Here is a 24,748-nt window from a genome sequence, read left to right on the forward strand (position 1 = left end):
AACCCTAGTGCTACACGTATTCATATTTGGATAAAAGGAGTAAAATATTGAACTACTTTGCATTTGTTCTGACAATTTTTAGTGGTACAGTGTTTGGCTCAAAATATGGTTTGTTTCAATCATTTATCTATTTGCCTTACAGAAATTATGCCCAAGGATAAACCCAAAGATGTTTATTCTTAATATTTTTTATTTATTTATTTATTTATTTTTGCTTTTCACAAAACAGATCTTATAAAGCAACCAAATATATACATTCCTGACCTAGAAAGTTGAAAAACAAACAAGACCCAGCATCAACCACAGAACAACTACTGCAGAGATGTTTCTCCCCTCAGACCACATATACTGACATCCAAACTCAATCGTACTGTAAAATATTGAACTGCTACCTTCTTCTGTTCTTCATCGAGGTCAAGCTCAATCAGATTTGATGAGAATCCATATACTCCCAAGTCAAAGAAAGAAAGGCTTGATTGCGCCCCGTTTTCTACCCTACTAGTTTGCTCATTATGTTGAATACAGAACTCAGGGTATATATATACAGCTGAAATCAGTGGGATGCCACCCAAACAATATTCTTAAAAATTGGATCTCCTTCTTTACTTTTTTTAAATCTTTTTTTTTTAATTTGTTGAAAGCTAATTGATTGAGAGTCCTTACATTACATCTTCTTCCTCTTTGATTCTTTTTTTTTTTTTTTTAACCAACTGATAATAGCTTAACAATGTTTCCCTGCTTAAATGGACCAATTTGTGAAAATTGATCTTTTTTTTCTCTTTTTTTGCTAAGAACCAGCTGAATACAACCTATGGGATACACTTAATAGTCCCTCAACACTATAAAACAACAGCTGATCCTGTAAGTAAGAATCAATCAGGATAAAAATTTTACAAACTGTTTTCTATACAAAGTGAAACTTGTTTGCAATATTTTATGCATAGACCATACTTATTTCCCTCCTACTAGGGTATTATTAAGAGAAGCAAGTATTTCAGTTCTTCTGGGAGCAAATTTTTATCTGTATCAATTACATCCACCACAGCCTAGAAACTTAAACCTATGCTGACTGCTATGAAATAATCTCTACTTGAAATAGTTTTTTAAAAATTCTGGTGTTAAAGTTGGGACCAATTTTCAGTCTAAAATTCTTCTGTGCAACCAGCACCAGACAATCTGCTGTGAAAGGGTTGCTCCAAGGTGGGTCAACCTAACTTCATTAGAAATCCGACTAAAGCCACCATGCCCCTAGGGGACAAGCACACATATTGACTATCTTCTACAATGATCTAAACACTATCAGCCTAGCTGATGGGGAGAGTTGCACTGATTGAGATGGGACTAGCTTGACTGGAAATATGACTGAAGCTGCAATGCACCTATTGGAAAAACACACAGATAGACTACTGACTTCCATGCTTCACCAATCACAATCAGACATTCTGATGGGCAAGTGTTGTGCAAAGTACGGTGGACCCAGCTTGACTGTAAATGCAACTGAAGCTACAATGCACCTTTGGGACAAGTACACAGGTCCCTCACTGCCTCCTTGTAACATCTGATCTCCTGGAAAACAAATCAATCTCAACACAAGACATGCAGTACGGTAATTACTCACAGATTTCGAACAAATCACTGGTTTCAGTTTCATACTTTTCCAAGCTTAATGGTAATTTTTTTCATAATTCATAAGTCACTTACTCACGCATGCATAGAACTGAGCAATAAGAGTCAAGTCATGCACTGATTTTCTTGTATCTGTTCAGTATGGCTGTAATGTCTCTCTCTCTCTCTCTCTCTCTCTCTCTGTCTGTCTTTTGCTCTCTCTCTCTCTCTCGCCCTCTCTCTCTCTCTGTCTGTCTTTTGCTCTCTCTCTCTCTCTCTCTCTCTCTCTCTCTCTTGCATAACCTAAATGAACTTTAGGTACTAGTAACCTAAATGAACTGAGGGCACTAGTTTCTTATTGACTTTGCTACACAATAAACACTTCCCACATGTGTCACAGTCTCAGAAGGTGAGGAAACTGGTCAGGACTAAAACAGAAAATCAATCAAAAATACTTCAGAAAAATCTGACGTTGTCAGATGTTTAAAAAAATCTAAATTTCCACAATAAAAGTACTAAGAAGAAATGTACTTAACCTTGGTTCACTTTTGTCTATTCACAACAACATTTTGTCTGAAATAGTATCAGTACACTTCTCGGATATTTTGGCTTATTTTTGGCCATGCATTACCCACTTCCCCTGCTCCTCCCCTCTCAAAAAATAAATAAATTTATAAATAAACATAAAAAGGAAAAGCATCAGGGAATAATAAATACCATTTCATTCCAAAATAATAATTAATTACTTTTATCATCTCCTCAAAAATGCTTTCATTTTACACAAAGTTCAGTAGATCTTAAACTGGCTGTGTGTGTGTGTGTGTGTGTGTGTGTGTGTGTGTGTGTGCGCGCACTAGTATATGCACTGAGCATTAAGATGAACAGACCCTGTCAATATTACATCAAACACACAACTAAAAGGTTAATTCCCACGAGCCTATTCAGCGCCTCTGTAAAAAAAACTTACCATCCAAGTGCATCAATAATGTAAACTAAAAGGCCATCTCATTTATCATGTTTCATAACATTGCCATAAGAATGACAGCAACTGTGTTTTAACCAAGATACATAATTCATAGTCTTCACAAAAAGGACATTATCTTAGCTTAAGTAATTGATCAATATTTTTGCACGCATTTTATTGAAAATGCACAATTCTCGCGACAGTACCATGCCAAATTAGCCGAGCAACAATTATTTATCCAGCTAATGAATACCGCTGAGCAAAGCCCAATGTTAACATGGTCGCCAGGCAAAGTTTTCTCGTAGAACGAACAGTGGCAATCACTCCGAGTTAAAGGGAAAATTATGTTTGTGAAGATTAAGGACAATGCCTATTGATAACAGATAAAGAGAGAACACGATTATGAGCAAGTGACCACCCACGCTACAGCTGAAACTCTAGACGCGTTTTTAACCAAACTATCTTAGACTAGCTGCAGGAAGTAGACAGCTTGATTGCAATTAAAGTTCTGGATCAAATGGGGAAGCTAATAGTGCTGAAATTACCTGAAAACTTCAAAAGCTTTACTCATTTCAGCACTCCACCTTTTCAGGATTTATTATACTACCCCCCCCCCCCCCCCCAACAGAAAAAAAAAAGAAGAAAAGAAAAAAAAAGAAAGACTTTTCTGACATGAATCCAACTAGCTTCTAAGAACTTTATGAATCAACATTTCTAGATAATGACAAAATAATATTTTAGAGAATATGACAAAAATTCATTTTATACACATTTAAGAAGTTATCCCAGTAACAAGTGTGTGTGTGTGTGTGTGTGTGTGTGTGTGTGTGTGTGTGTGTGTGTGTGTGTGTGTGTGTGTGTGTGTGTGTGTGTGTGTGTGTGTGTGTGTGTGTGTGTATTCCTGCATGCGTGTGGGTGCTCGAACACATGCTGGTTGTATTCAAACCATCTATTTCCTGGGGTTCTTCTGCAAACTGCTTTGGCTAAAAACAGTTCTTGATGCGAGACCTAAGATCACATCTACAAACCTCTGTACCAGTATCAACTTCAGTGTATTCTTCAACAAGAAAACATGATGGCAAACAGGCAGTAGCCAGCGGCGACTTAAAACTGTCAAACATTTGGATTCATTAATACAAATTACAAACCATATTGACTTGGCAAACTGTTAAGTGACAACATGATAAAGTTAATCAAATGAGATATCGACCTGCTCCAATGTTTGCAAATGGTTAAAAATAATTCAATTGCACTGGCTTCTGTAAAAATATACTCCTGGTTAACACAGACTATTGTATGCTGATGCCTGATGTTGGGTTTTGACAGCAAGCAAAAGCTGAGGGTTTTTTAATATCTGGGCTTATTAACCTTAGCTTCACTTTTGGGCATAGTACATGATAGGTATTGTTGTTTTTAAACATCAGATAACATAATTATGACTTGAGTACTTTAAATAGGATTTTATTTAAAAATATATATAAGTACACAGCCAACATGAGAGCAACCAAATCAGCTGTAATTTTAATTTTTGTACATGTAAGTTTAATTAACAGCAAATGTAATAAAGATATTAAAGACCCTGACACTTATAGCACATATGCACATTATAAGCTTACTGGCCTTTTTTGTTTTGTTTAATTTCCTTCTGTAACTGTAAAACTTTTTACATTTTGAGTCTTATCAATTGAGTGCAGGATGGCAAAAATGAAATACAATTTCAGATATTCTATAAATTTGCATTGTCTGTGAAAAAGATCTGACAAGAATCTGAAGGGGAGAAAATAAAACAAATGGGGGGGGGGGGGAGAGAGGGGGGGGATAAATTTCCTTCCAACTTTGTGATAACATAATCAATTTGGTTTGACCTATATGAATGAAGTTTCTACCAAAATATGATGTCTTTGTCCTTTTCATTGCTAAAAGTGATCATCATTTGCCAGACCTTTCTTCATAGAAAAAAAAAACAGAGCAAAACAAATGTACATTCTGTAAATCTTAAAAGCTTCATGAATAATGATTTATATATAAAGCATGACCAAACAGACGGTACAACAGTACCTGCATGATTGCAAGGAAATATATACATGATTTGCTATCCTCATTTGTTAACAGACATCAATTATCACGGAAAACTAAGCCATTTGTAAAACACTGGGCATCATATCGCTATTTACTTAAAAGTCACTAATGGCGGTTGCAGGTAAATATCGTATTCCAAGCTGTAGTATGCTGGTGATATATTTTCACGCCACCAAAAACCAACAGTATATCATTAATGCTTTGGCTTTAATCTTTGGCTTTAATGTTCTGCTGGTAGGATTAAGGTAGTATTCACGCTGACTACTCCATATTTCATTCCTTGTGAGCTGTAGCCAAAATATATACTTAAAACAGATTACCTTTGATATGGCTTTATATAATGGAGGTTGTTTTTCACAGTTCTCTCTTTCTCTGTCTTTCTCTTTCTACGAGTGGTGTGTGTGTTTGTGTGTGTGTGTGTGTTTGTATGTGTGTTTGTGTTTGCGTGTGTTTGTATGTGTGTGTGTATGTGTGTGTGTGTTTGTATGTGTGTGTGTTTGTGTGTGTGTTTATCAATATGTCTCTTCTGTTTTATCAATTGCTCTCTTCTGTTTCCTCCTTCCCAATCCCTCTCTCTGTTTCTCTCTCTCTACATGTTGCCCCCTTCCCCTCCCCCCCTCCCCCATTTTCAGAGTATGGGAAGGGGCATTTCTCTGTCCAGATTAAATTCTCTGCCACCATCTCACTCCGTGGAATGGCAGTATGCTGGTAAACCCCGGCTTCTTCAAGTTCATGGCTGCATCATCTACAATTTGCACAATATGAAATGAAAACTAGAACCCCTACAAGGAAAAGGGCCAAAAGTATAAATTCATACAATATCAAGAGACTGTGAATCAGTTGAAATTGCAATCATTTCTTTCCCTCCTTTATAACTATCTAACATTTTATTTTTAAAAATGCTTTACCCTATTATTATTATTATTATTATTATTATTATTATTATGTTTATTATTATTACCACAACCTCCTTTATTGGCAGAGGTTAATACGTCCATTTGCAACAAGGGTGAATACCTATATAAGTTATAAATATGCTCTGTTCACAAGCAAGTTGGGCCTGGTTTAACTGAGCCGTCGCTCACATATGGCTTGTACTTGAAACTATACAGCGCAATCCTTGCATGGAGGATGTGTATGGGAGGCGGGGAATCAGTTAGAGGATATGCGGCTTGCTTTCAAGTGTGTGTCATATTTGAGCCACGCCTCAGTTAGACCGTGGCTCAACTTAGTTGTGAACAGACCCATAGCGTACTAGCAACATACCAGCATAAATGTGACATGATCCGCATAATCTACTATGATTTAGTTCAACATTCAGTTCCAACCACACTAAAGACACCCCTAAGGCCACATTCAGAACAGTGGACTAACTTGTCCGAGGGTCAATTATGCATACTAGCATATTTCCCCACGGGGAATCCATTCAGTGTCTATTTGCCATTTAGATGGCAAGTTTTTAAGTGGGTCTCCATATTTGACTTGCAGACTAGTTAGTCCTCTGTTTTGATGTGGCCTACAAGTCATTACATTGCTTCTCCATTGTCCTCCTGGCATTTGTCGCAGCAGTGTCCTGCAAGGCTGTATGTTAATTACTCATAAGTTGCATACACTTCTCGTTGTTCAATACTTCATATTTTCCGGCTATAGTTGTCAGTGACTTTTGAAAACACATTTTTGTGTTTTTATACTTTTTCCTTTTAGATGTCCCTAATAAAGTAATATTTAAGAAAAACATTACACTCATTTACTTGTGTCATGTCAAATTGTCTGTGTCATAATTACATGCCAGAAAAATTAAAAGTGAATTGGAAAATTACCACTTCAAGTTCATCTGGATTGACCAAAACCATCATGCTGAATATAAAACATGGTTCATTTTAAGGTGCATGTAGACAGGCGTCATTTCACTGGATCCTGGTATTATTAAGTCTGTCTGATTGGACTCATCTCGTGACAGTCTACATAAGACTGTCTGTGTAAAACCAAGTGAGATTTTACAGGATTTGGACGAAAGTGGTGACAGACATGAGAAATAATGGCAGACAAGATGGTGCAGCACAGTAACAAACAAGAGAAGCCAGAATTTATCGGCAGATATTTCTCTGGTTGTTTTCTTTTCAGTTCTGTAGAATTATCGTCTCTTCAACAACAGTACGTATTTGCTAAAATTTTGGTGTTACTTTGGAATTTCTTTCTAAGAGGGCATTCCTGGTGCGTTTCATCCACTTGGTTTAAAAGAAAATAATCCCACCTCATGCAAATTATCACACTTTTTCTTGTCTTGTTCATATATGTACAATGTCAGCAGTTCCGTCTGCCAGGTTTTAAGCTGTTGACAATTACCATTTCATTGTGTGCTGTCACGTACCAATTATGTTGTGACTTTCATTAAATATTTTTATTCAGAATTACTCCTCTGTGCATTGCATTTGCTTTGTATGATCTTGCTTGCACATTGTGAATTTGAGGTAGAAAAATTGCCATTGACTAATTTATATTATGTATAATAATGTAAAATAATTGCTGCCGTTTAATAATACTGTGGTATTCAGAGAGTGCTTTTAGTCCATAGTGTTCCTTTGTGTTTTACAAAGGCTTTGCACAATCTTGCCAGCATATTGTGAACTCATGGAAGAAAAATGTGACAATGAAATATGAAATGATTTGGCTTTGGTTTTATTTCTATTATTTTCTAATACTATTATTTATTGATTATTAGTATTATACATTTTACTTGGCTTTGATTTCCTTAACAATAAAACAAGCAGATGGAAATAGGCATTCTCATTCACCATGTTTTAATATCAAGAAGATTCCTATTTGTCAAGGCACTTAACAACAGTTACTGAAATCGGAGATCGAACTCTAACTTCTAGTTGAAAGCAGCTGAAAGGCAGACCTGGGCTGTCTCTGGTGAAAATCTAAATTTTAATGTAAGGCCACATTCAGAACCATAGTTGAGATGCAGATATACAGAACTGCAGATCCAATATGGCTGACCCACATGAAAGGCTACTGCATACTAGTTAGTAATCCCCATGGCCAATCTATTCAGTGTCTACTACATATTGGGCAGGCTTTCATGTGGGTTGGCCATATCTGACTTGCAGATCTGTTAGTATGCGGATCAACGTATTCTGAATGCTCCCTAGGGACCTTTCAGATCGAGAAGAACCGAGTGCTAGCTAGACCCGACCTAAATATGGCAGACCTACATGAAAGGAAGACCACTTAATCCTGTAATGGTCTCTACGCCTCCTTCTCGACTGGTTGAATTGAGCCGAAATTTAATTACTGTGCCCCTGCAGGGATGACTTGTGGGGAGGCGTGTCAGTGACGGAGAGACTATTACAGGATAAAGCGGTCTTCCTTTCATTTAGGTCCGCCATTTAATGGTCACGGCATAGCTTGCACCTGCCTCTTCTCGATCTGAATGGGGCCCTAAACTCAAGGCTAGAATCACTTCAACTGAACAAACTCTCCCTGGAATGCTTTCATAAGAGTCTGTTCTTTCTTGCTCTTGACCAAGTAAGGTCACATATTTTGATAAGGTCAGATCTCGTGAGCTTGTCTTTGGTTTTACTCATTTCCTGATTCTACATCTTCGGGCCCATTCAGTCACTAGCTGTAACAAATAATTCATGGCTAAAAAACCAGTGAAAGCATCTTCATATGAATTCTCCACATGTGAGTCATTTTTCTCCCAATTTCCGGGATAGAAATTTTATTCGAAAACACTGGATAATTTATGAGGCAACTGCATCAGAAATCACTGGATATGTGTGCCAGTCAAAATATCAGGAATTCTTGGCTACAGACATCACGGTTTCAAAATGGTGTTTTATGATCTTTTAAGGCCATGATATTTGATTGAAATTATTGGAAAAAATATCTGCCCATGAATATTTCTTATGGCAATTTAAATTTTCAACAGGTATGTAGAACAGAATAAAAACAAAGGCCAGAACATCAAATTAAGGGCAGTAGTTTCTGTACATATATGACAAATCCAATTATGGTTGTTATTATTATTTGACCTCATTAAATATCAAATAAATGTCTGACTTTGTTAATTAATAAGTGTCACTGATTTTAAGTGGGTTGGCCATAATTAGTCCGTAGATCTGTTAGTCTCCGGACCAACCTGTTCTGAATATGCCCTTAGTTTCCACCCGGTACTGTACTGTACTGTACCCACATAGTCTGATTGTTATATAACTCACATCTGCCATTCAGACAACCATTACCTAGATCACTTACACTATATCAATACTATGATTGGTTTGTATATTTTGGATCCAGCAATAACTGACTGAGCCTTTTGTAAGCCACACTTATGGTAATTACTCAATACATTTGAACAATAATAATTAATGATATGAACAAAAAAAAAAGAATTTACTGCTTTATTCGTACTCTGTATTTTTTGCTATTTGTTTTTATTTTGTAACATCAAAAATTTGTTCGCAAAATTCTGACAAGTTTATTTCAGGGGGCATGATTTTGTGGATAATTGCTAGTGATCTTTTTTTAAATAAGATATTGGTAAAAGACAGGCATTTGGAATTTTTGGGTAATTACCACAATTGCCCACATTATTGCTACCCAAAACATTTTGGTACACCAATTGTGTTTCAGAAACAGGAAAATGCAATCAGCCATTTCTGGAACCACCCTCAAGGTCCTTTCACTTATGAGAGTTACCTGTTTGATAATACTCTTCCTTGAGCAACATTTGGAGGCTGTCCTTGACACAATTTTACAAAAATTGAACCCTAATTTTTTAAACAAAGTAATATGTGGTGTCCTAGAAATCACCATAATTTGCTTCCTGTTTTGGTCCAAAATAATCCCTAATTTCAACTGGAATCCTTTGTTTTACAAAAAAAATACAAGAACTGTTCAACAGACCAGTAAATGAGCATATTGCTCCCCAGTGAGGTTGGAAAAAGTATAGACAAAAGTTTCTCAACTGATCCTGCTCCAACTGAAGTCCCAATAGAGCATACAAACAAAATCTCCGATTGATCAAAACCATAATAACAACACCAAAACTTCTTCCATCCCTAGAATCCTTCCATGTTTTCCAAGATAACCTACAAGTTCACCAACTTCATAATACGAAAATCTCCTCTTGTTGAAATTCATACCATTTGACTGAACTTCTTCGTACCACAGACCAGATATTTCTCCTGAGGCATGCACTGCATACCTTTGGCAAGACAGCTGTGAAATTGGCTGAAATGAAACTTCTGCCACCTGCCTATTGAACTAAAAAGGCTGAATTCAGCACCCATTGAACTCAAATGTTGTTTGATTGAAAATCTTGGAAGATGTCTCCTCATATTAAACTCCATTCGTACTACTATCTGAAAAAATTTGAATTTTTCAAATTCATATTTTAAGTAAAAAGAGTGCTTCCCTTTACACAAACAGCACAGCGAAACTGAATTCCACACTGAAAATCCAGGTGTCGTTTTCTTTTCGAATAATTGTGCATGCACCATACAAAAAACCCCTGTGTATACAAAAAATATGGTGCCACTTACTTATCTATTCATATGCTGAATTTTATTCTGTCTGATTTTAACATTAAAAGACAACATTCTCGGCAATGATATATAAACAGCAAAAGATTGTTAAAAAAAAAGTTAACCTGTTCCTGCGCTTTTGTGAGCACATGCACAGTAAGACCCTTTCTAGGTGCTAGTTTATGTGGTTATAGAAATCGCTGTCAAAAATCCAGCTCTCTAGCAGGATTTCGAGACAAGTGAACAGAAATCTTCATGCATGTAATTATAAGCTACCGCAATTGTTGGAATCATGACCCAATTTTCTATTTATCTGGATAAACGGCCATAGTGTGCATGTGGTATCGAATTCCCTATTTTGCAACTGAACATTTTTTTAACAACAGCAGGTACCCACTTAAAAAACCTGCCCAATTTTCATTATTTTCAGTTCAAGCATAGCCAATCAAACAATAAATTGGCACCAATGTTAACCTGCTGTGGATCCATCAGGTTTATTGCAATCATGCAATGTTATCCCAGTGGCAGGCATAGCATGCTGTAATTTTTCACATTTTTGAAATATCACATCTTTTTCCAATCTGTAACATTTCTTCAATTTTCAGTATCCAATTAAAAAGTAAAATAAACAACTACACCTTTAATTCTCTCTCTTAAACCAAAATATTTGAGATAGTACAAGCAAACAAAGTTTTACTGAGCAGAAAAATGCTACGAGGAGGCCCCTTTGGATAAACCATTATCATTATTATCACAATAATCTAGAGCAATATACCAGATAGAGAGAGCTCGTCAGCCCCAGACTTCTGGCTGTCAAGTTCTATCAATAAACTAGCTGACTTCAACCATGCAGACATCCTTGCTGGGAAATTCCAAGTCACTGGCTTCAGGGGGCTGTTTCAAGGAACAACTTTAGCCCGAAAATAGGTCTTAGATTTTAGGCTAAAATATTAGCCAACTTTGAAACAAGAATAATTTGGTACTAGCCTAGTAGTCCAGCTTCATACAAGATGTTGCCCCTCGTTTCATAATGGCTAAGTCACGGACAATATTTGAAAACATTACTTAAAGTCAATGAGCCGTTGTATATTATGACCCCGGCCAGAACTAAAGCAGACCAAAAAAAAGGTCTTAACATTTTTAGACTTTTAGCTGGCTCCCAGGAACCAACCACTAAGGGCTTTTGGTACCCTGAGTTTCACAGTACAAATTGTGACTCTTCTCATTTAGAAAACATAGAAAAACTATCTATTGGCCATGAACTAAACCATTGTGTTATTAAAGGATGGGAAGAGAGCCGAATATGCCACGTAGAATTGCCGTCAAGACATTTATATTCCATACCCTGCATTACAGATGTTACTGAAAACTCACAGCTATATTATCTATCAGCATGCTTCTGAAGTTTCTGGGAACATAACTGGAAATGCCAGAGACATGCGGATAACTAACAGACAGATGAGACTCCACAGTTTGCCGAAACTCGGGGTGATTTCCTGTTGACTTCAGAAACATTTCATTCACAATGTTCACTAATAAATCCGCGTTTCCGGGATGACGGCTTCCTCATTTACAACTTTCAAATGCAATATAGAAATGCAATTTTAAGAGATTCCAAAATTGTGCACTTATGATAGATTATAAATTTCATCCACGAAAAAAATCGAGTCATTACGATAGTTGGGTCTAGGGGGGAGAGAGAGAGAGAAGTTGAAAATGCATGGTGCATGGGATTATGTAGACTAATTTGGAACTAATTGTTTACTTGCAATAGGACTGGAGAATCTGCAGCATGTTTTTCAAACATTTTTACAAATGATATTTATCATCTTTGTCTTTGCCAGTTATGACATATTTCCAGCAAAACATTACTTTGGGAGTGCAAGAAGTGAATTTTGTTTGAATCTATTGTTTAATTATCATATCCCTGTTCCCAGTTACTTCTGCTGGAAACCATCTCTTATCACACCAATACCACAAAACAAAAAATTATAACATCAAATCAAACAAAACACCATTGATTTACACAACATTTGAATGCACCTTAACGCTATTATTCCACTTCGTCCTATAAAATATTCAGACAAATACAAAATCCGAGTGCTTTATCAGATATGAGCCAGGCAGCATTGATCCGTTATCTATGGCTGCAATAATTGTCCCATTTCCATGGAATGTAGATGTCTTGACGGCAATTCTATGTGGCATATTCGGCTCTCTTCCCATCCTTTAATAACACAATGGTTTAGTTCATGGCCAACAGATAGTTTTTCTATGTTTTCTAAATGGGAAGCAGGGCTATATATTTGTCCTCCTATCCACACTTGTACTTATATCTTCATTTATCTGCATGGAGAATATTCTGCAATCAAGCCTGAGTCGGTAGGTTAATAACTAGAGATGAATTTCTTCCGGATTTTTCCTGAAATTCAGATATACATTTGGGCGTCATATTTATGCCATACACATACCCTTTCACAATCCCCCATATAAACCTTTGCGCCTTCCCGATCTTTAGGGATTGCATTTTCGGGCCTTTTTTTAAAGGCCAACTTTCATCGTTGAATAACACTAATTCTAGTTGGCATTGTAGTAGAAAGCATGAATTTTGTCAACAAGGAAATAAAAGGTATCTTGTCATTTTGACCTAAACAGGAAAAAAAAAGTGCCAAGAATTTCACAAAAAGTGACCCCCATTTCTGTACCAGTTAAACATTGTAGATATTTAACCTTGTGCACAATTGTTTGATCAAAGAATATTCTTTAATGAATAGCTAAATATTAAGTAATTGGGATTCTTATTAGAAAAACAACAATTTTAACTTATATACATCATTGTAAAAAAAGTCAGTGCATTGTAGCATCTGCATCAAAACATTTATATGGTTAAATAAATGCTGAATGCATTACTTCCTGCAGAGACACTGTACTGACATTTGACTGACTACAACCAAAATTCACACGTTGTGGTTCCATTTATGTTATCCAATCAAAAAATGTGTTCCTGCATTATGTCTTGGCATACCTTGCCCAAGTCTGGCCCATTCCAAAGTTTTGGCTAAGTGTGAACATGACCTACATAGAAGCAGTTCCAGGCTTTATAGGTCAGCTGTGTACAAACAGTTCCAGACTTCCAGCTTTCAACAGACCTCTTATGTAATAAGACCTGAACCTTTGTTGACTTAAAACTGATGTAGAATTCCTCAAGTGAATAAAATGTTTTCTGGTTATGGTCTAGACACAACATCCCGCAGTTCAGAGTAGGGAAAGTGATTCATCTCTTTCAAGAATACAGCCTCTATCACCATATCTCACCTTGAGTTTCAGAGTACCACAGCTAGTACCCATGAAGGCTCTCTGCTTTCTAGCAGAATGCATGGAGTTTAAAGGGATAATAACTCTTCACTTTGGCCAAAAAATGAATTTTCCTGGAGTAAACAACAATTTTCCCATACTAACCAATGGTTAATGAATCCATTTTTACATTCAAAGTTAGTCCCTGGTTTTTTTCTAAAAAGTTTATTTTTTGTTATAATCTCTTAAGAGATTATAACAGAGCATAGCCATCAGTGGAGGTCACGTGGTCTAAAGACAAGCCCAGATATCAGAATAATAGCTTTAACTGCTATTTTTGTGGTAAAACAGAATATATTATATTTCTATGAGTTGTTCACAATGTCTTTATTGTGAAATATAGTTCTCATACGAAGAGTTATTATCTCTTTAACTTCTAAGCAAGTTTCAGAGCAACTCAGAGCAACTCTGAAACTCTGAGGCTTAATAAGAAAGAATTTACGCACAATGTTACTCCAATCAGAGTATTTGACAAAAGCTATATTGGTAAATAATGAATTTGAATATTTTTGTTAATTAAGCATCAATTTCATGCAAAAATATTTTTCTTGGTTAAATTGCATATATGCTAATGTGATGCCAAAGATCATAACTGTCACTGCCGAGTTACTTTTTGAAATTACTTCGATTACCTACAACATAAGAAGAAAATTAACAGCGATGTACAATAGAACAAAAATGACAGAGATTCCCACTGATCATTTAAGATTGTGTGTTTCCAGAAGCTCATGACTGGAGTTTTGCGCTAAAACTTGTATTTTCATTTGTCATAAATGTATACACCTATCATGCATGAAAAACATGCATGATAGTCCATTGCTTTTTGGCAAAAGGTAGGGAAAAAAGGTGAAAATGTAACTTTTCTACTTTGTACTTCATTTGGGTCATGTGGCATTGAACTGGACTGATGTTTTCTACATTTTCCTGAACCCCAGACTAGGTCGACAAAAGTCATTGTGAAGGCTCTGTTACACTGGCCAGGATGTTTACAAACACATCATCTCTACTATTCAGTCAATGATTCAGTCCAACAGTCTCACACAAACCAAACAGATATCAACTGATATAATTTTACATTACAAAATGCAGGTATTACCTCGTTATGCCCAATTTAACGTTATGCAGGTCATTTATCTAAGCATACTAGCTTGCCCGCATTTATATTAAAGTCACGTCAATACAGCAACCCACTGCCGCATTTAAATCACAGCTCAGCAATCAGAATCTTTATGATGGCTTAAACGGCATGTGGCTATAAAGTAGATGCCATGCATAAATGTTAATGGCTTTATACAAACAGCTATGAAGTCAAGTTCATCAAATTTGAGAATACGTTATTACTATTTTGTACGTCATTGCTGTTTACATAGAAGAAGCTGTCCATTCACAAACTCAGGCATCTCATCAAATATATCACATGGAATGAATTATTGCCACAAAAGACTACGAAAACATTTTTCAGGGTTTCTAATGCTCGTTCAATGTCAACTTCACCTTATTCAATTCATTCATGCAAAACACAGTATCCAAAGAGTGAGCAAACTACAGTGTTGTCAAATTGCATTAAAAAAAGCTCTCCATTAAAAATTTATAAAACTTAAAGGTTTGAATAATCTCTAATAACGAGATCCAATGCAAGACTGTCAATATTGACAAACAGAAAACATTCTTAAGACAACAACATTCAGTTTATTCAAAAGCTCAACAAACCTGTCAACATAAAACACATCAATAAAACATGTCATGGCAAGACAAAACAAAATATTGTGAGTCTTATCCATTGCACTTCATTAAAATATTATTTTTAAATCTTGAAATAATCCGACTTTCTCCAGGCAATAATACGGTTATTATTTATGAATTTCAAGCACCTTGCTTGTTTCAATGCTTAATTTTTTCTTCAAGATTTTTCTTCTCTTTTTAGGGTTCTTTTTAATAGTAATTCAGGTATCAAAGACAAAAAACATTGCTGACAAACCAGTTTGGGCTCAAATGTTGTAAGCAATTACCGTACACGTTTAAAAAGCAACGTCTGATATGTTAATTTCATAACAGCTTGTTTAAGCCATTCCCTAACTACATCCTTTTTACCATGTTAATCAATGAAGGCATTTAAATTTCAAATTGGAGTCTGTCTGAAGCTTTACTTATTGATAAGGCCTGAGTGCATCCAACCTGGAAAACCCTATGAAATATTGACATAATTTTTTGAGAGAATTTTTTACAAGAAACTGCTGTTTCTGGGGATGTCACATTAATAGATGGATTGTTTTCCTGTAACACAAGCTTTAGCATTAGATGTTTTGACTTCTCTATGTTTTCAACAGTTCTAACTTGTCGTACATATTTATAAAACCATTGCTTTCAGAAAAGTACAAATGAAAGTATAGCATCTGTACAGCACGCATGATGATAAACTGACAGTTTAACTGAGGAAATCACGTTATCTGCAATAATGTTAACTGTTCTTGTAATTATGTTTTTCGACAGTGAGTACAAGAGCAATATTATGGGTTGGTTAATATTGCACAATGCACATGGACATACTAATTAGATTGTGCGTGTACCCACATACAACACACTTGCACACACACTCACGTTTTTCTTTTAACACAAACACAAAAACCAAAGATGCATATGAAAATATCTTCTCTGTCTCCTCTCCCTCCCTCCCAGCTCTCTCTCTCTCTCTCTCTCTCTCTCACACACACACACACACACCAAATGAGCAAATTACATCCTATCTGAATCTCTCTCTCTCTCTCTCTCTCTCTCTCTCTCTCTCTGTGCGTTTGGGAGGGAGTGGCACACACACACACACACACACACACACACACACACACACACACACACACACACACATCCCATCTGAATCCCTGACTGACCACCACCTCTCCAAAAGCTGACCAGCCAGCTCAAGCTGATTGGCCATATTGATGACATTCGTCCAATCAATAATTAATGCGCAAATCTGAGCTTCTGCATTGACTGGCAGCTAATACTGTGAGCAAGCCTGCCACACTGGATCAGTACATTGTAAAACACTGCAAGACAGCTTAACTTTGCTCATTGTCAAACACACTGAACACTGCAGGAACTCTGACGCTTCTGAGCAGCTCTGAGAATCTGCGTTAAAGTACACTGCGTCAGGCAAAAAGTGTGCCATGTAGAAAATTATTACGTATGTACCAGAAACCCTGGGCACATGGGAAAATACAAAGAGCTCTCTGGTTATGTTATAAGACAGCTGTATATTTTGTAACTTTGGTGTGGAAATGCACTGAACTCTATAGAAATACTGAGATCTTTTCCCTGGCTTGTTACAGTATTTGGTTTGTCCAGGATTTTACAATTTGGGGGGGGGGGGGGGGGGAGGAGGCACGAGGATAATTATTACCCTTTTTGACTCAATGAACATGAAGGCATTTGTAAAGACATCATCATGAGTGAAAATTGTAAAAACTAAAAATCATGAAAACGTAACTTGCAATTTCTCATTGCATTTAGACCATATGAAAAAAACAATCTAAACATATATCCTGAAAAACTTTCACCCTTGCATCACCAACACCGCTTCAAGTACACGAACACATTTTCAACTAAAAAATCTCAAAATCTTTTATTTCCACCATGCTTATATAAATACCAACTTTTCTATATTCTAATCAATGCCAGGAGGAGGCGAGTTAGACTGTTAATCTGATTGCATTAAGCAAGAGTCTCCATGGAGTCAGTATGCAATAGCTAGGTAGACAGAATTCATTGGGAATGGTCCCTAAGACATGACAAAGTTGCCGGATACACAAGGACGATTTCCAAATCATGATCTATTTATCATGTGACCTTCACCATTACCATGGCAACATGACAAAGACTTACAGGGTGCACCAGGAAGTGTTCTGACTCATGACCTCAGCATCAAGTGATCTTCACAAATACCATGACTTGTTGACAAAATTAACTAAGACTTGCAGGGTGCAAAAAAGCAAGAATTCTAACTGGTGACCTCAACATCATGTGACCTTCACCATTACCATGACGACCTACCTCAGGTCAAAAGTGAGGTAAAACAAACCAGACGCCCATGACAAGCAGAGAGAAAGGTCAACAGGGAGGGCAGGCATGGGCTGAACCATTACACTGACCTTGTATTATGGCAAATTTAGACAACATCTGGAGAGTATCAACCTTAAAAACTTGTCTACCAGCCACAGAAGATATACTTTCTATTTGATTTCTCTCTCTCTCTCTCTCTCTCTCTCTCTCTCTCTCTTCTTCTCTGTCTCTCCCACTTCTCCTTTTCCATTATTTCCATTTGATTTAGTTTCTATTCAGATTCTCTCTCTCTCTCTCTCTCTCTCTCTCTCTCTTTCTCTCTCTCTCTCCTTTCCTTCTCTGTCTCTCCCACTTCTCCTTTTCCATTATTTCCATTTGATTTAGTTCCTATTCAGATTCTCTCTCTCTCTCTCTCTCTCTCTCTCTCTCTCTCTCTCTCTCCCAATGGAAGACCAGGAAGCATAGATATGTCAACTGTCACAACAAGAAATACAGCCAATAAATCTTTAGACCACAGATGCTTTTGACTATTTAAATATACATCAAGAAATATTGGTAGTTTATATTTAGGAATACATGTGCAGTAAAATGGAGAGCCTGTGAATGAAAGTGGAAAATATACCTCAAGATCAGTGAACGTACAGATCTTTTGCTTAACAACCTCCTCCTTTGACTGAGGTCAAATTTATATAAGACTTATAAGTTAGTCTCTTCTGACTTTATTTTCGTTATAATTTTATGTACTTATAAAACAATGTAGGATAAATTCGAAAAAAAAAATTATAAATTGTGGTTAAAAGGTAGTTGTTCTGCTGAAGAGACTAGATATATTCTTTTTTCCATCTACCAGGAATGAAGGTCAACCGTGCATCAATTACTGATCACATAACTGACTCATCAATTGAGCTAAAAAAAATATCATTACACAATAAACAATGAAAAACCTATTTCCCCACAGTTAATAAACCATAATTTAAGTGAGCCTTTCAGGGTTCAAATTAGGTTGCACGTTGAGGTATTGTTCACAAGGAGTATATTTCTCCCTCAACTCTTTTAAAGTACATATATATATAAATATGTACTTTAATACCACTCACCAGAAACCAGCAAATATTAAAAAAAATTTACAAATTGCCCTTTTTTATTGAAGAAAATCCAAGTCAAAATGATCAAGCCTTCCCTTCCTATTCTTATAAATATTTTCAAGCCAAACTCATCTCTTATTTTTATTTTGTTGTTGTTGTTGTTTTGTTTTTCTGTCTAAGAGTTGTTTACACCATAGATTATCTCTACTTAAATGAGAGCATGCGTCCTGCCATATGTCATTCCCAGAAAACATTGGTTAATGTATGAAAAGAAGAGGCTATTCCAGAACAATCATCTTGGTCTCTGAGAGCAAAGCTATTTCCTGGAAAACTCCGTGAAAGCGGTTGTTGAACTGTGCACTCTCTCTCTCTCTCTCAAACACACACACACACACACACACACACACACACGCACACATATATACCACCACCACCACCATAAATGGCATAAAACTACAATAACATGTTGATGTCAATTTAATTTTATGAAAATCTAGTCTAAACATGTCCCCAGGGTATTCTAAGACCACGCCCTACAATCCTCATACCATTGTCCACTACAGACCATCAACATTTTTTGGGGCCCTTCAGCAGGCCCGAACCCCACGCAAAGGGAGGGGGGTCCACTTTGTATCTGTGGACCCCTCCCCCCTTCAAGTAATCCTGAATCCACCCCTGCCCACACACAAACACACACATAAACACATGCACACTCATACGTACCTGAAATCAAAACAAGAATATCATCACCATAGGCAAGAAATACATAAAATCTATTTTAACTGAAATAAAGACACAAATATGTTATATATATATATTATAAATAATATATAAATATATATAAAATTTAATACGTAATACACCTTACCTTGCAATGATCACAGTTCCAATTAACAGAGTACGTGTGGTTTTTATCCCCTTGGTGATGCCGTTTCCCCTCGCAATCAAACTTCGACATCACGTCCAACTCGAAGCGTTCGTACACAGTTTGCACGGTTCTGTCTAAATCCTCTATGCTGCGTATACACTCTTTGCAGACTGTCGTCGCATTTTTAAAATTATTATTATTATACTCATCATCATTATCATCATTATTATTATTATTACTTAAACCGTCAGCATTTGGTGATGTTTTCTTGTCCTCAGAACAATTGTCAGTATAGGAACAATTGTGCTTTAGGATAGGGTAGACTGGATATGCATTACAAAATTTGAGGTACATCTTGATGAGCTTCTTCCTGCGCTGGGGGCAAGTGGGGGAATCACAATAGAGTTCTTGAGCGCTCTGAGAAGCAAGGCACTGTCGCTCCTGGTACTCGTACTGAGTCAAGTTCACAAGGAATACATCTCGTAGAATCCAGGGGGTCGCCAAGCGGAGTTCCCCCGCCGGGCACGACGCTGGAGAGTCACGCGAGGAGGGAGGAAGAGAAGGATCCGAGGATTCTGATTCTATAAATATCTCACCGTCGTCGTCGCCGTCAGTGGACGCCGGCTGCCCCGATATCCCCAGGCAGGTCGTCATCAGCAGGAAGATGTAGAGAAGAGGAAGGGGGAGAGGGGTCGTCGAACTGAGACCGAGCGGTCGCCGCCGTCGTCGCCATCGCTGCTGAAGAAGCCCAAGGTTATTATGATAATCCCTGACCGGAAAAAAGTGCCGCTGCAATGACATAAGTGGCCGGCCATACCCGCACAGTAATATCATAGTGTCATTTTCACGATACCTTGCGGCCGGCAGCAAGACAGGCGGGCTGCGCACACTGGCATCAGCAAACTTGTGGACTTCACTCACTCCGCGGCCTCATAGCTCGACCGCTGTGGCGTACTCTCCCCAACAACATCTTGATCATCCAAAACAGGGATTTCTACTGAAAATATCAGGTGCTCTATACTACTCACTCACTGCTCTGCCTTGGCATAGCACTTTCTTTATACTCTGTATTATACTCCGTGTGTATTAAACAGTGCAGCGAAAACCCACTGCTGAAATGAACGAGCGACCGGCTAATGCTACTTCATTCCGCCGGGGTCCGGCTCCTTCATTGCGAATAATGATTACTTTCCCAATTTTCGGTAGGCCTGTGTTATTGTGGTGTCTTCGCTTCAATTTCCCGTGATCTGAGCTCGTTTTATGATATAATTTCGAAAGCGTATTCCATGTTCTTCGCCGCTGCCAGCTGCTGCTTATTCCGCCATGTTTGAAAATCTCGGGGAAAAAAGAGAGTGCGCATGCCCAGTTTAATTATTTTATTGTTCGTTAATTAAAGGGCAGGTTAACAAAATAGGTGTTTTCACGCCTCGTTACCGATCTCTTAATCAAACTTTTAAAGAGAAATGATTGATAGGTTTTCTGGCGTTAGGATCCTGCGTCTTTGCGGCCGTCTTCATATTAATCAATATTAAAAACGCACTGGTGAGCTTGAGTCGAAGAGGAAATATAGCGCTCGCGACAACAGCGCGGCTCAGATAGAGAGAGAAGATTCGAGGAGATAGAAGTCGGCGGATATGAATAATCCAGGATTTGAATTACAGTTGGGCTGTGGATTCGAGCGGGGATCGATGGGTTTTCGTTGCAAACCAGAAAATATTCTGTTTCTTATTTGTTTATTAGTGTTACACATTTTTTTTCTTTTTCTTCGATGCATCGTACAATGCAAAAGCTGCACTTGCGATGCGTTTCGATAACTGGGAATTTCTCGGAAAATGACTGGTAGCCCATGCGAGTTGCAGTATTCTATAATCCCGTTAAGTATAAGGTCAACTGGAAATAGTCGGTGATTTATGGGGGGATTTAAAAAAAAAAAATCAAAACCGAGGTGCTCCATGTTACTGGTTGAGGGGGGAAAGCGGTTTAATTTCAAGCTCAGTAATGAACCTTACGATTTTGAAAACATCTTATATAGACCTAAATTCTAGCTAACCATCTTTTTTATATAAATTACCCGTCCGTGTGTACTGGCGTTACATATATATATTTGCTGCCCAATTTGCATTTTGGCATATGGCCTAGCAAATACTGCGCAAATGAGCAAATACTATATTCTACGAATTCGTCACGTTTTGCCAATTAGTTTTATTAAGGTATTTTGACTCACCGTTCTGTTTTAATTTGTCATATAAAAGGCAAAAAGATCGCTTTAGGAACGTAGAAACAGTTTAATATCTGAAAATCGATCTATTTTCCTATTCAATTGAAGATGGTATGTGAATCGGTAATCTAAGCACCGTCGTTCGTCCTGAAGTATTACGCATGCAGAAGACAAGATTGACCTGCGCGTCTTTGCACAAATTGATGCTTCTTTGATTGCAGTCTTACGACGTATGCGTAGTCTCGTGGTAGAGCCAATTAGCTAATTGGTCGATTGTTATGACGAATTAACGCGTCAGGATGCTCATGAAACGCCAACCTTCATTTTAACGCCCTACGAAGGAAATCATTGAATAGCGCGTTTGAAATGCCAGCGGATGTTGCTACTTCCAGTCTTTCAATCATTCGCGATATAGTTCATAATACAAGAAATGATAGTTACGTAATCTCCTATTCGAATATAGAAGTTGAGCAATTCTCTTAGATGGTATTTATTGCTTGCTATTATCACCGTTAAGGGTAACGCACCGGTGGTTGACACTTGTTATAGTGTCTTTGCTGTGTCTTGGCAATAAAGGGAAGATCTGTAAACGGAGGAAGCTTTCTTTCAAGAGCCCATTACCGTGAATGCACAGAAATACGCCAATGGGCCATATATAGATCATCAACCCCGAACTTAATCGACAGCGCACTATTCTAATTCATCTTATATTTTCCGACAATAACAGACGATATTCATATTGTGTGGAATCTGGCATTGCCGTTTACCATTGAGTGCGGAGACAGGCGGAGATCTTATCAAGCGACACCAAGGTTTCATTTCTGCAATGTTTCGGAGGGAGGGAGTGGAGTGGGTTGATTGGTTGGAGAATCAGACGAGGACTGAATACCACTATCAAAGTATTCAAATTTGGCATTTAGGAAAATGTTGTTAAGATCTTCCTTCTTCTCCCACTCTTTTACTGATGATAACCAATCCTGCATTTTTTCCAGAAAAGGAAGTAGCGGATTTAATCAACTGAGACCTTCATTATCTATAAGTTAAAAGAAACCATCCAATGATTTCGCACATAATATCGTTTTTTAGATTATTTATTTATTTATTAAAGTGGCAATTTCATGTATCCGACGCCCCCTACTTTCCCAAGGTCAGCAACTTTGCAGCTTGGTTGGCATTTTTTTTCAATTTTTAATAGCTCATAATTCAATGAAACGTTTTACTTAAGAACTCTGTGTAAGCACGAAATCCTCTGGCGTCATTTAGACAGTATACACTTCCCACACCCACACCCACACCAGGTCCGTAGCCGGGTGGGGGTGGGGGGGGGGGTCGAAAGTAACCCCCTTTTTGCCAGGAAAAGGTCCCCTCTGGGTGAAATTTTACCTAGGTACAGGAATGGCTCACGGTAAAAGGTCCACTTTTTCATAAAAAGAACCCCCCATTTGAAATGGCTGGCTACAGGCCTGCATACCCACACCCAAAGCCCTCTTTCTCTCACACCCACACCCACACCCACACCCCTCTTTCTCTCATTGGCTACCCCACATTATTTTGCCGAACGATTCGGTGACATTTGGTCACCGCTTTTCTCTGCTTCAACCAAAGCTGCCACGCCAGAATAACACCGCAGCTACAAACATGGAGCGGTCACCGGTAATTTGATGAGAAGATTATATTGAACAACTGCAATGCCTCACATTCTAAAAACCATTTCATATCTCTCCTAGAATACCGCCGTTCCTAATCCATTGGATACGGACTTCTTAGCTTAGCTCAGCTTGCGTGAAAGCCGAGGGCAATGAGACTATCGAGGCAAATCGGCGCTGATAAATAAGCAGACAGTGAAAGCAGCAAATCGATCTGAGCAGAATTAAATTTAAATATTAAATTTCCGACCCGCGGTTCTTCTGCATTTTTCCCTTGAAAAAGACGCGGAAGCCCTAAGGAGTTTATCAATTCACTTGCGAGCTTTTCTCGTCGATGAGAAAGAGAAGACAATGACGTTAAATCGCCCTTTGAATTTTATGAAAAGGAATATTGTGATAGGGGATTGCGTACTCTGGGCTTTTTACGGAGAGCAGAGATAGAGAGAGACTGCTGAATGCAATGCGATGGTTGTGACAAGATGGGCACCGCTAACACAATGAAGTGCCACCCGCACTGCTAATGCAATATTACTGGCGGTTCCAGAATTTTGCTGAAGGGGTTGGGGTCACAAAGAGATTCTTTTACTAAGTCTATTGTGTGGATAATTTTAGTAAAAAATAGTAAGCGAGGATAATTGTGCTTTGTGACTCGTCTTAATTGTTTCTATCATAAAAACTTTCGTAGTTTGTTCTGTAGAATGAGAAACAATGAGTACTTTGCAGACGACTGCGTGACTTGGGTGAATTCAAATACACACTGTACCTGAATGTATTTTCTTAGATTAATGAGGCAGAGTACTCCTTTGTTTTTTTTTTTTTTTTTTTCACCAATTTGTGAATATAATGTCCACGAAGTTGTTGTCTTTATCTTTTGCCGTTACGCGAGGAAATACAACTCTTTTATAGTCTCTCATATTATTTATTAACTACTTTCTAGTTGGTTCCCGTGCCGCTTTCTTTTCATTTCTATCTTTTACCTTATGCAATCTTCAGCGACCTTCTCTCGTTTACATTACACGCAGTTGTATCATAAGAGCATGTCAATCTACTCAGTTACTCTACAAAACGCCCCCTCCTTATTCACTGGTGGCTGTCAATTACTAACATTAGATGTTTTAAAACCTAAACTGATTTCCAGAAAACATTCAAATTATTGACAGAAATTTAAATATAAAGTTCACATTGATGGAATAAAAGACTCCTGGCAGTACTGCCTCTATGTCGGAATTAATTTGTTCTGAGAAAACCCCGATATTCCCTCTGCTGCATAATTAATTGCATACTGGAAGTGAAAATTGAAAAACAGAGCAAACCCGCTGTTTTTGTCTTGGCTGCCATT

General features: G+C 37.6%; 1 protein-coding gene and 1 long non-coding RNA gene across 2 annotated transcripts in view; both read right to left on the reverse strand.

Moving 5' to 3' along the window:
* Positions 1-20,909, reverse strand: part of LOC106180276 (uncharacterized) — a 49,614-nt gene extending 28,705 nt beyond the window's left edge. The window contains exon 1 of the mRNA XM_086996957.1: positions 19,546-20,909. Within this exon, the coding sequence (XP_086853083.1) occupies positions 19,546-20,379 (834 nt within the window). The 5' untranslated portion in view covers positions 20,380-20,909. The remainder of the gene's footprint in view (positions 1-19,545) is intronic.
* LOC147759391 (uncharacterized) lies at positions 4,015-7,852 on the reverse strand. The gene is made up of 2 exons (XR_015331321.1): positions 6,179-7,852; positions 4,015-5,393 (listed from the first exon to the last, which is right to left on the reverse strand). It is a non-coding gene; the product is annotated as an uncharacterized LOC147759391 (long non-coding RNA).
* Positions 20,910-24,748: the final 3,839 nt, after the last annotated feature.

Source organism: Lingula anatina, chromosome 10 (assembly GCF_051362555.1).
Source record: "Lingula anatina isolate TDL-2025a chromosome 10, LinAna3.0, whole genome shotgun sequence".
NCBI lineage: Eukaryota > Metazoa > Brachiopoda > Lingulata > Lingulida > Lingulidae > Lingula > Lingula anatina.